Source organism: Anomaloglossus baeobatrachus, chromosome 1, assembly GCF_048569485.1.
Source record: "Anomaloglossus baeobatrachus isolate aAnoBae1 chromosome 1, aAnoBae1.hap1, whole genome shotgun sequence".
NCBI classification, from domain to species: domain Eukaryota; kingdom Metazoa; phylum Chordata; class Amphibia; order Anura; family Aromobatidae; genus Anomaloglossus; species Anomaloglossus baeobatrachus.
Genome location: NC_134353.1, coordinates 374,442,694 through 374,459,808, shown reverse-complemented (window position 1 = coordinate 374,459,808; position 17,115 = coordinate 374,442,694). Strand labels below are relative to the sequence as shown.

Below are 17,115 nucleotides of genomic sequence, written 5' to 3'. Positions count from 1 at the left end.
AGCTCTCCCCCGAAACCCACTTCGTCGTGGCAGCCTAGACCGAAACAGTCCAGGACTAGGGAAACTCGGCCACGACGTTCCCCCCCTCTCCCCCCTCATGACTCCTTCGGCGCCCCGGAAGACACACTCATTGTAGGAGGTCGACTGCAGCTCTTTCATCACATCTGGGCTGCCGCCTCAGACGACAAATGGGTGCGAGACCTTGTGTCTTCCGGTTACCACATAGAATTTTGGACCCGACCCCCGGGTCGGTTCTTTCTCTCAAACCCCCCAAAGACTCGAAAACGACGCAAAGCTTTTTTCTCAGCAATCCACTCGCTCCAAACAGCAGGAGTGATAATACCTGTCCCAGACGACGAGAAGTTCGGGGTATTTTATTCCAACCTATTTGTGGTCCCCAAAAAGGATGGGTCAGTTCGACCCATCCTGGACCTCAAACACCTAAACAAACATGTGCACGTACAGAGATTCAGAATGGAGTCCCTAAGGTCCATTATTGCATCCATGGTCGAAGGGGAATTCCACGTCTCCATAGACATCAAGGACGCGTACCTGCACATACCCATCGCCCCAGATCACCAAATGTTCCTCCGCTTCGCAATTCAGGACTCCCACTTTCAATTCGTAGCTCTACCCTTTGGCCTTGCCACCGCACCAAGGGTCTTCACCAAAGTCATGGCGGCCGCCATGAGCGTCCTTCACGCCAGGGGAGTAGTCGTTCTCCCTTACTTGGACGACCTCCTCATCAAGGCCCCCTCCTTCCGCGACTGCTCAACCAGCGTACAGATCACTGTGGACACCCTATCCCGCTTAGGGTGGCTAGTGAATCTGGACAAATCATCCACGATCCCATCACGATCCATCACCTTCCTGAGCATGTCCCTGGACACCCATCGGGGCTTGATCCTTCTCCCTCAGGACAAGGTGATCGCTCTTCAACGAGCGGTACGCTGCCTTCTACATCCTCCGTCTCGCTCCATTTGATTCAGCATGAAAGTGCTCGGCAGGATGGTGGCAGCTATGGAAGCAGTACCCTTTGCTCAACTGCACCTCCGCCCACTGCAGCTAGCCCTTCTAGCGGCCTGGGACAAGAGCCCCTTCTCCCTGGACAGACAATTTCACCTGACGCCTTCAGTCAGGTACGCACTCCGCTGGTGGCTTCGGTCCTCATCCTTATCGAAGGGGAGATCTTTTCTCCCAGTGAACTGGCTGGTCCTGACCACGGACGCCAGCCTCCTAGGCTGGGGAGCAGTGTACCGGCACCACACTGCTCAAGGACGTTGGACGCCCCAGGAGTCTTTCCTACCCATAAACATCCTGGAACTCCGCGCGATCTTCCTCGCGCTCAGAGCGTTCTGCCCTCTGCTAGCGGGTCGTCAGATTCGAGTCCAATCGGACAATGCGACAGCTGTAGCCTCTATCAATCGGCAGGGGGGCACCCGCAGCAAAGCGGCTTATCTCGAGGCCCACAAGATCCTCAGCTGGGCCGAATCGTCGGGATCAGTGATATCAGCGGTACACATACCGGGGGTAGAGAACTGGGCAGCAGACTTTCTAAGTCGCCAAGGCCTGGCCGCCGGAGAATGGTCTCTCCACCCAGATGTGTTTCTACACATCTGCACTCGATGGGGCACACCAGACGTGGACCTAATGGCCTTAAGGTTGAATGCAAAGGTACCCGCGTTCATAGCCAGGTCACACGACCCGCAGTCCATCGGCGCAAATGCTCTAGTCTGCTCCTGGCACCACTTCCGCCTGCCTTACATATTTCCACCTCCACCCACGCTGCCGCGGATAATCAGGAAGATCAAGGCAGAGGGAGTCCCGGTGATACTGATAGTACCGGACTGGCCCAGGCGCGCCTGGTACGCCGAATTAGTACAAATGCTCACAGACTCACCGTGGCGCCTTCCAGACATCCCAGACTTGCTGACCCAAGGGCCCATTTCCCATTAGAACTCCAGAGCCCTGAAGCTGACGGCATGGCCATTGAGACCTGGGTATTAACAAGAGCGGGATTCTCCCCCGCGGTTATTTCCACCATGATCAGCGCCCGAAAGCCTGCTTCATCCCGCATTTACCACCGTACGTGGAAAATCTTCCTTTCATGGTGCAGGGAAACTAACGTCCAGCCTATGCCTCTGGCCATCCCCAGAATTCTCGACTTTCTACAGTCTGGCTTGCAAGCGTGGTTGGCTCTCCGTTCCCTTAAAGGTCAGGTCTCGGCGCTCTCAATCTTCTACCAATGCCGCCTGGCTCAAAAGCCGCAAGTCAAGACTTTCCTCCAGGGCGTTTCCCATCTAGTTCCCCCGTACAAACGGCCGCTGGAACCATGGGACCTCAACCTCGTTCTGGATGGTCTCCAGAGGTCTCCCTTTGAACCCCTCAAGGAATCCTCCCTTGCTCTACTGTCCTGGAAGGTAACATTCCTGGTGGCAATTACGTCCATCAGACGGGTTTCGGAGCTAGCAGCACTCTCTTGCCGCGAGCCTTTTCTGATCTTTCACCAGGACAAGGTGGTTCTGCGCCCCCTTCCGGATTTCCTTCCAAAGGTTCTTACCCCGTTTCATTTGAACGAGGACATTGTTCTGCCTTCCTTTTGTCCACACCCGGTTAATAGGGTGGAAAGGTCTCTGCATTCGTTAGACCTCATCAGAGCTCTCAGATATTACATATCCAGGACAGCCCCCTTTAGGAAAACGGACTCTTTGTTCGTCATTCCTGAGGGGCCTAAGAAGGGACAGGCAGCATCAAAGGCGACTCTGGCTCGCTGGATTTGCTCTGTGATCCAGGAAGTCTACCGCTTGCAATTCAAGCCCATTCCTAGTGGGCTGCGGGCTCATTCCACGCAAGCAGTTGGCGCTTCGTGGGCCATTCGGCATCAGGCTTCAGTGGAACAGGTGTGTGAGGCTGCGACCTGGTCTATCCTACATACGTTTTCTAAGCATTACAGAGTCCATACCCAGGTTTCAACTGAGGCAAATCTGGGTAGGAAAATTCTGCAAACGGCCGTAGAGCACCTCTCTCAGTAGGTGCTCCAGGCTGTCTGGGACTAGTTCCTAGTCCTTGGGTTGTGTTGTCTTCTTTTATGTTTCCCACCCATGGACTGCTTTAGGACGTCCCATAGTCCTATGTCCCCCAATGAGGCGTCAGAGAAAAACGGATTTTTGTGTACTCACCGTAAAATCGTTTTCTCTTAGCCATCATTGGGGGACACAGCACCCACCCTGTTGGGCCTTGGTTCTCTCAGTACCTTATTTGGTTATGATTTTTCTTTTCTCATGTTCCTCTGTTGAGAAGTTTTTACTGTTTTTTTTTCTCCTACTGCTTGTGTACTAAAACTGAGGTTGCCTGGCCCGGCCAGGGGGTGTATACTGCAGAGGAGGAGCTATGCTTTTGCATCTACTTAGTGTCCTCATATGGATAGGCAGCATAACACCCATGGTCCTGTGTCCCCCAATGATGGCTAAGAGAAAACGATTTTACGGTGAGTATACAAAAATCCGTTTTTTATTACTTTCATATTACGCAATATTAGAAGAAAGGGATGGGTAGGAAGGGGTTACTAGCTCACACAGACTCCTGCTTGTAGGTTATAATGCTTTTTTGACCTGACCAGTTCCATTTAAAGTGGTTAACTAGTGAGAAAAGTGATGAGCGAGCCCTACTATGCTCGGTACTTGTGACTAGTAATGATGAGTGAGCACTACCATGCTCAGCAGTTGTGATGAGTGAGCACTAGCCTGCTCTGGTACTCCTAAAGGGGTTGTCCACTACTTTGACATTGCTGGCCTATCCTTAGGATAGGTCATCAATGTCTGATCAGCCGTGGTCCGACACCCCGCACCTCCGATCAGCTGTTCTCGGTCCCGGCGGCAGCAGGGGACCGGAAATGCTCAGATCCAGCGCTGCTCTGTCTTCTAAGGCTATGTGCGCACATGTGCGTATTGCATGCAGTTACGCTGCGATCTGCACCGCAGCGTAACTGCATGCGTCCTGCGTCCCCAGCATAATCTATGAAGATTGTGCATGAGACATGCGCACGTGGCGTATTAGAGCGCAGCGCTTCGGCTGCTGCCCGAAGTGTGCGTTCTAAGAAGTGACATGTCACTACTTTCGTGCGCTTTGCATGCTGTCTCCATTCTGTCTATAGGGAGAGGCAGCATGCAGAGCGCACAAATTCTGCAGGTGCCTCAGAACAGAGCTTTTCAGCTGTGCTCTGAAGCGGACCTTTTGTGTGCGGTGCAGAGCGCACACGTGCGCACATAGCCTAATAGCAGCTGAAGGCGGGTACTGCACACCCACCTCCTATTGATTAGAATGGGAGGCGGATGTGCAGTACCCGGCTGCAGCCACTATCAGAAGACAGAGCAGCTACAAAACTGAGCATTTCCATCTGCCGCCACCAGGTCCAAGGACAGCTGTTCGGTGGGGTGTGGGACCCCAGCCAATCAGAGATTTATGACCTATCCTAAGGATAGACCATCAATGTAAAAGTAGGGGACAACCTCTTTTAGTAGTCATGAGAGAGTACTACCATGCTCGGGTACTCATAACGAGCAGTGATGAATGAGCACTACCATGCTCGGTGCACTAGTGATGAGCGAGCATTGCCATGATTGTGTGCTCGGTACTTGTAACGAGCAGTCTGACGCTCAAACGGGCGTGACTTCTGTACTGCTTATAATGGAAGTCAATGGGGAACTCAACCATTTTTCCAGAACTTTGACTTCCCTTATACTCAGTCAATACACGAGTCCCAGGCGTCCGACTGCTCGTTACGAGTACTGGGCACCCCCCTCGCATAGTCGTGCTCGCTTATCAATACTCGTTATGAATACCGGGCACACCCCTCGCATGGTAGTGCTCACTCATCACTAATGATAAGATATTGATCGGCAGAGAACTTTCATCTGCATCAGAATGAAGCAACTATGCACATACTCAGCTGGTCCTGTATTAATTCTCTAGGAGACTACTGAGCACTGCACTCGGTTATTTCCTGCAGCCTCATAGAGAATAAATGGATTGACGGTCGTGCGTCTGACCTGTTGCTACATCTTGTAACCTGCATAAAAGTGCCCCAATCTCCTGACCAGTGCAGGTCCTTACAGTGGGATACCCATCGATCAGCAAGTAGCAGGTAACCCTTTAAAGCAGACCAGTCCCCATGTTTGCAGTCATGACGTTGATGTAGGAAGATGTTGCCTCAAGTATTATTGGTGATGTACTGTATATTCATTAGAGTAGGCCTCTGTGGGGCATAGGTCCTGCTAACCTGCAAGAGCATATTTCCACACAAAGCATGTGCCTTGGGGACTATGAGAAGGACTTACATAACTATTATAAGGAGAGGAGGGTTATTATACTGGGGTCAACTTCTCCTCAGTGACTGTAAGGCTAGGTTCACATTTCCGTTGTTTTAAATCCGTCAGGTCCGTCAGCAACGGATCAGTCGTTTTTTAGATGTCAACTGACGCAACGGATGTCTTTTTGGCTAGGTTCACACTTCCGTTGTTTTGCATCAGTCACAATCCGTCGCCTTGAGGAATTACGGTATCTTGCAAAATATTTTGCAAGAATCCAGTTTTTCCCCATAGACTTCTATTAGTGACGGATTGCGACTGATGATGCTGCGTTGCATTCACTGCGTCGCGGTCAGTCGTTTAACTGACCGCCGGGCGGGAGCAACGCAGCTTCTAACGTTTTTTGAGCAGCGCAATCCGTAGGATTTTGCTGCGCATGCTCTCTCTGGCTCCCTGCCCCCGTAACCAGGATACACATCGGGTTACTAAGCAATGGCTTTGGTTAGTTATCCGATATTTACACTGGTTACGTGTGCAGGGAGCCAGCGCTAAGCAGTGTACGCTGGTATCAAAGATAAATATCGGGTAACCAAGCAAAAAGTGCTTTGCTTTTAGTTAGCCGATATTTACCCTGGATACGTGTGATAAGGAGGCCGACACTTCCCCACTCGGCTCCGCCCCCTCCCGCACTCCTCATGTGTACACACACACACTTGTCCCCAGCCCTGCAGTCCCCGCGGCACTGATGTCCTCAGCGCCACGGCCCCGCTCGGCTCCGCCCCCCGCACACAACGGAGTCCGACAATGATTTCTTTTCTTTGTCATCCGTTGTACAACACATCAGTCATATGCGTCAAGCAATGCATGTGACTGATGCAAAACAACGGAAATGTGAACCTAGCCTTTCACAAGATTCCTTCCACATGAATCCTGTGAAAAAACTGACCCGTCGCGTCCGTTACATCCGCAGTGCGACCATTTTTTGACGGATCAGTCATGATCCGTTTGTGCTTGGGACAGCCCATTGGGTGTGCCAAACCTGCTGGGTATGCTCAGTAGAGCATGACGGAATCCAGCGCTGGATTCCGTCGTAAGACGGATTACGATGGAATCCAGCACCATAGACATACATTACAAGCTTGACGGATGGCGACGGATTTCTGCGCGGTGCATTAATTTTGACGACCCGAAAAACGTTACATTCGTCGTTCCTGCCCGGCGGTCAGTCCAAAAACGACTGACCGCGACACAGCGGATGCAACGCAAGGTCATCAGTCGCAATCCGCCACTAATACAAGTCTATGGGACACAACGCAATCCGCTAAACGGATTGCGTTGTTTACCATAGCCGTGAATTGTGACTGATACATTTTAACGGAAATGTGAACCTAGCCTAAGACATACATATTCTGCAGGAGAGTCCCTGCGTAGTGTAGTGTGCTCAGTCATAGTGCTGTTTTCTCAGGATTCTCTGAACCATGTACTTTATCTTTCTTCTGCACCTCGCTCCCCAGGATAATAGCACTGTTCTCTTTCTTCCTCCAGGTCTTCTCTACATGCCTGCCTCGTTTTGTTGGTTGCTGTCTGGTGGAAACAATCATGTCTCTCCGGGGTAGGGTTATACTGAACTGTCTTGCAGGCTGCTGGCGAAAGATGTTCAAGTCCCAGAATTTGCTGGTTACTAACACAGTGAGTGCTGGGATACTTCTTGGCATCGGAGACATCATTCAACAGACTCAAGAGGTCAGGAAAGACCCAGATAGACAGCGAGACTGGCTGCGGACAGGTAGTTATTCTGACGACACGTATCATGCAGATAATAGTGTGGTACAGAGACATGCAACTGTTGTGTATCAGATGCATGATAGCTTGTCTGCTCATACAGTGTAATAAAGGTGAGGAAAAGCTGATCGCCTCTGTTCACCTCTACCCTTGAGTTCCGTTTTAGGAACAGAGAAATAGAGAGAGAAATACATTGTTTCTAAATAATTACATATAGTTACATAGGTTGAAAGAAGACCTACAGTTGGCACCAGAAGTTTACATACACTATCTAAAAAGACACATCTGCAGGTTTTTCTCACTATCTGACATGAAATCAGAATAAACCTTTCCCTTTTTAGGTCAATTAGGAACCAAAATTATTTATATTTGCCAAATACCAGAATAATGAAAGAGAGAATGTTTTAAGGCATTTTTATTACTTTCTGCAAAGTCACACTAAGCGTACTATGCCTTTAAGTAATATGGGACAACCCATATGGTGATGTCATGTCTTTGGATGCTTCTGAATTATGTTTAACATCTTAGTCAATTAGAGACACGTCTGTGGATGTATTTTAATGCACACCTGAAACACACTGCTTCTTTGTGTAGCATCATGGGAAAGTCAAAAGAAATCAGCCAAGATCTCAGGAACAGAATTGTGGTCTTGCACAAGTCTGGTTCATCCTTGGATGCAATTTCCAGATACCTGAAGGAGCCTCGTTCATCTGTCCAACAATTTTATGCAAGTACAAACAAGATTGGAATGTCCAGCCATCATACCACTCAGGAAGGAGATGAACATGCTATGGAGAGACGTGCATATCAGCTGCAGAACAAAAGCAAAAGACCTTGTGAAGATGCTGGTGGAAGCTGGTAAGATTGTGTCTATCCACAGTGAAATGAGTACTGTATCAACATGGGTTGCCAGGAAGAAGCCATTACTCCAAAAGATACGTAAAAAAAGCCAGAGTAATGTTTGCAAATGACCACAGGAACAAAAACCTTTATTTGTGGAGACATGTCCTGTGGTCTGCCGAAACTAAAATTGAACTGTTTGGCCATAATGCCCATCATTACATTTGGGAGAAAAAGTGAGAGGCTTTGAAGCCTAAGAACACCATCCAAACTGTGAAACACGGGGGTGGCAGCATCGTGTTGGGGGGTTGTTTTGCTGCAGGATGGACTGGTGCACTTCACAAAATAAATGGCATCATGAGGAAAGAAGATTATGTCACCATACTGAAGCAACATGTCAAGACATCATCCAGGAACTTAAAGCTTGGGCGGAAATGGGTCTTCCAAATGGACAATGACCCGACGCATACTGCTAAACCGGTTATAAAATGGCTTAATGATAACAAAGTCAATGTTTTGGAGTGGCCATCACAGACCCCTGATCTCAATCCTATTGAAAATTTATGGGCAAAGCTGAAAAGACAGGTGCGAGCAAGGTGACCTACAAACATGGCTCAGTTACACCAGTTCTGTGAGGAGGACTTGTGAGAAGCTTGTGGAAGGATATCCAAGATGTTTGACCTAAGACTTACAGTTTATTGGACAATGGTACCAAATACTAATGAAATGTCTGTAAACTTTTGACTTTGCAGAAAGTAATAAAAAAAATGCCTTAAAACATTTTCTCTCTCATTATTCTGGCATTTGGCAAATATAAATAATTCTGGTTCCTAATTCACCTAAAACGGGAAAGGTTTATTCTGATTTCATGTCGGATAGTGAGAAAAACATGCAGATGTGTCTTTATAGGAAGTGTATGCAAAATTCTGGTTTCAGCTGTAATTACATGTTAGGCTCACCTCACATCAGCGGTATTTTGCCGCAAAACCGGATCTGTTACAAATGTTTCAGTACATTTAATTTCCAATGGGATCGCGGCAAGATGCAGTTGTGCGCGTAATTCACAACCGCATGTGACCGCATCTTGCCGCAGTTCCATTGGAAATGAATTGAACTGAAACTCATTTGTAACGGATCCGGCACATAGATTGAAAAAAGACCATAAAGTTAATCCTTCCTCCACCAATTCTACAGTTTGTGTCACTAAATTAGCTATAACCCACAATGTTGTGTTGAAATCATCCAGCCCTTTTTAAAAAGCTGTTATAGTAGTTGCCTTACTACCTCTTGTGGTAGGACATTCCACAGTCTGACTGCTCTAACTGTAAAGCACCCTTTCCTATTTAGTTACCAGTCACCTTTTTTCCACCTGTATTGAGTGCCCCCTGGTTCTTAGTATTTTCTTTGGAAGGAATAAGTCATGTGTAAATAAGCAAGCACCAGTATGCTCGGGTGCATGGTACTCATAACATGCAGTTGGATGCTCAGATGGGTGTGACTCGAGTACCAATTATAATCAAAGTCAATGGGGAAATCAAGCATTTTTCTTTGAAATCTTCGGGAAAAATGCTAAAGTTCACCATTGACTTATATTTTACTGGGGTACTTGAGTCGCACCCATCCAAGCATCCAACTGCTCTTTGCGAGCACCCGAGCATGGTAGTTCTTGCTCATTACTAGTCATGTGCCAGTCCTTTGTATTGAGCACACATGTATATATACATATATAATGTGATTTATCCTGCGCTATATGAATGCTTAACCCCTTCAGCCCCCGGGCACTTTCCGTTTTTGCGTTTTTGTTTTTTGCTCCCCTTCTTCCGAGAGGCGTAACTTTTTTTTATTTTTCCATCAATCTTGCCATATGAGGGCTTGTTTTTTGCGGGACGAGTTGTACTTTTAAATGAAACCATAAGTTTTACCATATAGTGTACTGGAAAACGGCAAAAAAATTCCAAGTGCGGAAAAATTGCAAAAAAAGTGGGATTGTACAATAGTTTTTGGGATATTTTATTCACCGTGTTCACTATATGGTAAAACTGATGTGTGGGTATGATGCCTCAGGTCGGTGCGAGTTTGTAGACACCAAACATGTATAGGTTTACTTGTATCTAAGGGGTTAAAAAAAATTCACAAGCTTGTCCTAAAAACGTGGCGCACGTTTTGCGCCATTTTCCAAAACCCGTAGCGTTCTCATTTTTCAGGATCCGAGGCTCAGTGATGGCTTATTTTTTGCGTCTCGACCTGACGTTCTTAACGGTACCATTTTTGCGCAGATGCTACGTTTTGATCGCCTGTTATTGCATTTTGCGCAAAATTTGCGTCGACCAAAAAACGTAATTTTGGCGTTTGGAATTTTTTTGCCGCTACGCCGTTTACTGATCAGATTCATTGATTTTATATTTTGATAGATCGGGCATTTCTGAACGTGGCGATACCAAATATGTGTGTATTTTTTATTTTTTTAACCCTTTAATTTTCAATGGGGTGAAAGGGAGGTGATTTGAACTTTTAGGTTTTTTTATTTTTTTTTAATTTTTTAAAACTTTTTTTTTTACTTTTTTTTTTTATTTTACTAGTCCCCCTAGGGGGCTATTGCGATCAGCAATCCGATCGCTCTGCACTATCTGCAGATCTCAGCTACAGAGCTGAGAACTGCAGATTTGCTGCTTCACTTTCAATGCCGGCTGTATTCTGGCATTGAGAGGAAGTGACTCATGTTAGCTACAGGCGTCATCACATGACCCTGTGCTACCATGGCAACCGCCGAAAGTCACGTGACTTCCGGTGGGGGCGGGGTAAGTCACTGTCATGGCGGCGCCCATATACATATCGCTGCCAAGACTTTGGCAGCGAAATGTAAGGGGTTAATGGCCGCGGGTGGAAGCGATTCCACCCGCGGCTAGCAGGCACACATATCAGCTGTTGATAACAGCTGATATGTGCGCGTCTCGCCGCCGCCTGCCGGCGGCAGGGGGCGGGGCTTACCGGCACACGATCCATGACGTACATAGTACGTCATGGGTCGTTAAGGGGTTAAATCGGGGACTACAATGTTTCCCTGAAAATAAGCCCTAGTCACGGTTCAGAAATGAAGTTTCCATGCAGCTAAAAAGTTAAAGAATGCTGCAGGACACTTCATTATAGAAAGCACACACCCCCAAAAGAAAGAAGACAGAAGACCCTGCCATCTTGCCCACCGGATGCCAAACGGGAGGACCTGCAGTGGAACGCACACCCACACACTTCAGATGGCACACCCACACACTTCAGAGCATTCCCACAATCACACACTCACCACTTCCGGCAATACCGATTGCTTCTGCCTAATATAATGACCTGGGATGCAGTTTAGTGGGATGTAAGGAAAGCATCAGTGTGTTCCACCCGCAGGTCCTCTATGGGTTCAACTGCACTGTGTCCCAGGATCCTCTGCCAGCTGGAAGCAAATGGTATCACCGGATGTGGTGACTATGTGTGTGATCTGATGTGTGTGAGTGTGGCAGCCAGAAGCAGGGAGGACTGCATGCAGCATACCTGCTGGGAGGACCTGGGAGCAACACAGACACCCAGGGTATGGTACGTATAACTGGGAAGGGGGATCTTCATTTTTTGAGTGGTAAACTTTCCCCCAACAGTGTTTCCTCGAGAATAAGCCCTACCCCGAAATTAAGCCCTAGTGCATTTTTCGGGGCAAAAAAAACATAAGCCAGTGTCTTATTTTCGGGGAAACATGGTATGTGTAAATCTCTCTGAAAAAACGGGATTCAAACAAAATTCACAACAGAAAATTCATTGTAATGAGGCAGATGGAGTCACTTTAACCCCTCCCCCCATCTGACCTGTGGTCTCGCTGTGTCCATATATTTAGCCATGTTTTAAGGTGTGCCTAAAAGTGCGGTCCTCAACAGTTTTGTGTATCTTTGAAAAGACGACCATCGCTGAAAAGTGGCCAAACGGAGTTCGGAGTAATTCTGTTGCCTCATTATATTGAATGGTTCCATCAGTGGTTTCACCTGAATCATGTATTTTGTAGATGTAGATGGAAACGCTGATGTAAGTGCTCTGCATAGAGCACAGGATAAATGTGAACTGATCCGAAATGTTCTCTACCCCAAATTGCCACCAAATGGCATTCATCTCAACCCATAGGAACACAAGTCCCCACTCAGATCTGTCATCTATTAACAGAAATAAAGAGGACTTCCGTGTTACTGGTAGCACACAGGCTCTGGAAAAGCGCTATGGCTCCCACATCAAAAAAGAAATCCAGTAAAATCTGCGCTCCCAAATACAAATGTCCCCCTTCCTTCTGAGCCCCACAGTGTGCCTAAACCACAGTTAACGTCTACGTGTTTAACATTGTTGTAGTGAGGAGACCCTTGTAGTGAGGAGAACCCACTTATGTTATGGGTGTGTGTCTCCTGAAGCACGAGTTGGGCACAATGTACCAGGACTACAATAGACTGGGCACGACAAGGGCTTATTTGTAGTGATGGGCGTACCTGGACTGTAAAAGTCCATACGCGCCCAGGTTCAAAAGTACCTGAGCACTGATCCCAGGCCCGGAGTTCCCTGAGAATGTGAATCCGGCAATACAGGTAATTAAAAAAAAAAAAAGAAAAGAAATACATACATACATACATACATACATACATATAGGCATGTTATACTTACTGAGTATCCCACGCAGCTATAACACTGCTTTCAGGACTCTCTCACTACTTCCGGGGCCACTCATTAACCTCATACATATGCAGTGCTTACCCTGGCAGTCCCGGCATCTCTGGCTGCAGTGTGACGCGCCGCCACCTTGTGTGGCAGTGTGTCTGACTGCTTTCAAGCACAGATGCTGTGTGCATCTCTATAGTGTAAAAATAAACATAAATTGGCATAGTGTCCCCCCATAATATGGTATGCAGCACAGATAAATCATACAGGCTGCAACCCCCAGGTATTTGCTTATCTTGGCTGTGCATCAAAATAAGAGGGACCACATGCTGTTTTGTTGTTTTTGTATTTTTTTTAATTCCTTAAATAGATAATTTAAAATAAACAGCATGCGGTTCCCCCCAATTTTAATACCTAGCCACGATAAAGCAGACAGCTGTGGGCTTGTGTTCAGGCTGGGTAGACCCATAGTTATTCGTTCCCTCAGTTTAAATATAGCAGCCTGCTGCCGCCCAGGATTATCGCATCCATTAGATGCGACAATCCCGGAATCTTACCCGGCTCATCCCGATTTGCCCTGATGCAGTGAAAATCATGGTAATAAGGAGTTAATGACTGCTCACAGCTGCGACTAAGCTTAGATTAGAAATGGAGAGGGTCCTGTGGACCCCCCCCCATTACAAATCTGTAAGTGAAAATAAACACAAACACCAAAAGAGTCTTTTATTTTAAATAAAATAGAAAAAAAACAAAACCCCTTCTTTCTCCCCTTTATTAACCCCAAAATCACCCAGTTCCGAAGTAATCTACACAATTCCCCACCCACTGGCTGTCCCGGCGTCTTGTTGGTTGCTTTCAGACATGCTTCCACCCTGTTTGACAGTGTGTCTGACTTATTTCAATCACAGACACTGTGCGCATCTTTATAGTGTAAGTATAAATAAAAAAATCGGCGTAGGGTTCCCTCATATTATGATACCCAGCACAGATAAAGCATACGGCTACAGGTTGCAGCCCCCAGCCGAATGCTTATCTTAGCTGTGTATCAAAATAAGAGGGACCCCATGCGGGGCTTTTTTTTTTTAAACTATTTAAATAAATAATTTAAAAAAACAGCGTGCGATTCCCCCCAGTTTTGATACCAGCCATGATAAAGCGGACAGCTGGGGGCTGGTGTTCTCAGGCTGGGAAGGCCTGGGAAGGTTATTGGGCTATCCCCAACCTAAAAATACCAGCCTCCAACCACCCAGAATTCCCAGCACTTTACCAGCCTCATCCCCATTGCTTTGGTGTGGTGACAAATGGGGTAATATCCGGGGTTAATGAGCCCTAGATTAGTAATTGAAAGCGTTCCCTGAAAATTTGGGCCCTAGATCGGTGCATGGGTACTAGGGATCCCGCTCGGATCCAGACTTTTACAGTCTGAGTTCGTACATCACTAGTCATGAAGGCTCCAATGTAGATGTGATCAGTCATTACATATTTTAAGATTATTAATACAACCTGGTAATATACATGAATTATTATTGTTCTATTGACTTCAATTTGGCGATTTTTACGTGTCTCGTTATATTTCTTTTGTATTATTAGATTAATCTTTAGAAATTATTTTTATCTTCATGTTTGTACTTATACTTTTATATTTCTATGTATCCACAGGTAGGATGTTTATCATTGGCAACTGTCTAGGCCCACTGGATCACTACTGGTACATTTGGCTGGATCGTTTCTTACCGAGTGCTACAGTACAAGTGGTAGTGAAGAAAGTTCTGCTTGAACAAGTCTTTGTATCCCCTATTTTGGGAGTGCTGTTTTTTGTTGGTGAGAATACAGATGTAGTTCTATTCTGCAGTGACAATTGTGTGGGAGTGGGGAGCTTGATCTCAGACACAGCGCAGCTCTCCATAAAGAAGGCATAGATGGTTTATTACCATCTCTGCCTTCTCGAACAATTGCTGTGTATACAGTAATAGGTAGAGCTGTCAGTGTTTCCTTCACCGGACCAGCAGTCATGTCATCACTGGGTGTAAGAAGGGAGCATGAGTTACTGGTTTCAAGGAGATTCACTCAGCTCTGCTATGCAGCCAGGAAACTGTGTTTCTACTGTAACTGGGGCTAGTATACCAGGTTACAGGAGAAGCAATATTGAAATGTTCCCAAAGGTCTTTTAAGAGTTTATGGGCGCACAGTATGTGAAATGAAGGATTTATACATAAAAGGCAGGAAAAACTACATTCAAATCATTACTAGCCCCACCTCCATTGGAGAAAAAAACCATAGCAGATATATAAAAATAATTGTTACACAAATGGGAGCTAATTTTTAGATGTACTTTAGTGGTCCTTTTTGGTTATAAGAATAACATGCAATTTTTTTCCTTCCCATCGATATAAAAAAATGACTGACATAAGAATATTATGAAAGAAAAATTCCCATGTATCACCCAAAAAATGCAAAAAATTATTTGGACATCTGAATGTGAAAAAAAATGTAAAGCTCTTGAAACTGTGCACTAAAAAAATACCAAGAAGGGGCCTGGTATTAAACTGGTTAAAAATTAAGTGATTTAAGAGATACACTGCACCTTTTTCTTGTTTTGTTGGTTGTGATATGTACCTCTTCAAAGCTGTAGTCTGTAGTGGGCCATATGAATGTGTGGGCATAGGCAGAATTTCCCTTACAAAAGGCAGCTGCCCTTATGAATGTGTGCACACACCTGACATATGGGGGTTTGGTACAAAAAACAAACAAAAACCTGAAAAAAACATCAAATTAGTTGCTAGTGTAGATTTGACGTTTTGGTGCCCTGACATCCAGAGCTTTCTTTGTCGCTCCATTGGGAGACCCAGACAATTGGGGTGTATAGCTTCTGCCTCCGGAGGCCACACAAAGTATTACACTTTAAAAAGTGTAACCCCTCCCCTCTGCCTATACACCCCCCCGTGCATCACGGGCTCCTCAGTTTTTATGCTTTGTGTTGAAGGAGGCACACATTCGCTCATGCTCCCATTTTAGTCAGCAGCAGCTGCTGATTGTATCGGATGGAAGAAAAGCGGGCCCCTAACAGGGCTCCCGGCATGCTCCCTTCTCACCCCACTGAGTCGGCGGTGTTGTTAAGGTTGAGGTACCCATTGCGGGTACAAAGGCTGGAGCCACATGCCGTTTTCCTTCCCCATCCCTTAGGGGCTCTGGGAGAAGTGGGATCCTAACCGGTCATCCAGGCACTGGGACCGGGCTCCCTCCGCAGCCCCTGTGGGATTCTGACGGACAGGAGACTGAGTATCATCAGGGACAGGACCCTGCATCTACAGGTACTCTGTGTCCCCTTGGGGACGGTGCATGGAGCACTTTGGCCTCAGACGCTGCAGCGGCTGCGGTGTTGGTATGAGACCGGGACTACCGCGCCGACAGCGCCTGCTTGCCGGCCGCGGTTTTAACTTTAGCCCCCGGCTTTTGCGGCCTAGTGCCTTCAACTCCCGCCCCCGGGCCTGCCAGTCAGGGGTAAGGGCGGGACGGTCGGCGTGACGCCGACAGTGAGGGCTGGAGCACACTTAGGTGTCCTCCTCCCCCCTCACTAATCACTCTGGGGCACCAGATTCCCGCACTTTTTTAGTTACGCCCACGGCTCCCTCCTCCCCTGTGAACGCCGACAGCCATGTTTTAAGCACATTCTGCCGGTGGAGGACTTCTGGCTGCAGCTCTGGGAGACCCGAGGCAGGGAATCTGGTGGCCACACACCGCTTGAGCGGTCGGTAAGCCACACCGGTCAGCCGGTGCTGGTCCCCCTAGGGTGCCGAACTATATATATATATATATATATATATATATATATATATATATATATATATATATATATATATATATATATATATATATATATATATATATATATATATATATATATATATATATATATTATATTTGTATACATTTTCTCGGTTCGGCTGTACTGTTAGCTTGTGGCTATATACCCTCAGTGATCACTCTCCTGGGACACAACAGCGTGTCGTTCACAAGGAGCAAGGGTGCCAAGACACAGGGTTATTTTGCATCCTGTACCTCTTGTGCGGCTATGCTACCTGCAGGTTCCACCTACCCTCACTGTGAGCAATGCTCGGGCCCTGTGGCACTCGCTCAGCCGGAGCCTGGGGCACTGGTGGGACCCTCGGCCCAGGTAGAACCGCCGGCTTCCCCTGTCCAGGTGGCAGGGACAGAGTTTGCAGTTTTAGCTGAGAAACTCTGAGTCACTTTCACAATCCATGGCTCAGTCTATGGACAAATGGTCTGCTAAGATGCTAGAGGCCTTGCAGTCCAGACCGGCCCTTACACAGGCCCCGGGCACTGCGGGATCGCCCCCAGGCCCCTCTCGGTCTGCGACGAAGTGTGCTCCTGGGGTTGCCTCTAGTTATTACGTGGAAGACTCCGGCACGGACCGCAGTCCCAGACCGGCTAAGCGGGCTCGCTTAGAATCTTCCCCGACTTCATCACGCTGTTCGGGGTCTCAGCTTGAGGACTC

At 47.2% G+C, this 17,115-nt stretch overlaps 1 protein-coding gene across 3 annotated transcripts in view; it reads left to right on the top strand.

The window, feature by feature from the left end:
• The window catches only part of LOC142293300 (mpv17-like protein 2), a 42,187-nt gene that overhangs the window by 4,851 nt on the left and 20,221 nt on the right, over window positions 1-17,115 (top strand). For 2 of the 3 annotated variants that reach the window (XR_012751288.1, XM_075337818.1), the window contains exons 2-3: window positions 6,852-7,092; window positions 14,259-14,420. Coding sequence is in view for 2 of the 3 variants with exons in the window: in XM_075337818.1 (XP_075193933.1) it covers window positions 6,906-7,092; window positions 14,259-14,420 (349 nt within the window). In the remaining variant the exon portion in view is untranslated. Of the gene's footprint in view, window positions 1-4,980; window positions 5,144-6,851; window positions 7,093-14,258; window positions 14,421-17,115 lie in introns of those variants that run through there. The other variant, XM_075337819.1, reaches the window with a different exon arrangement.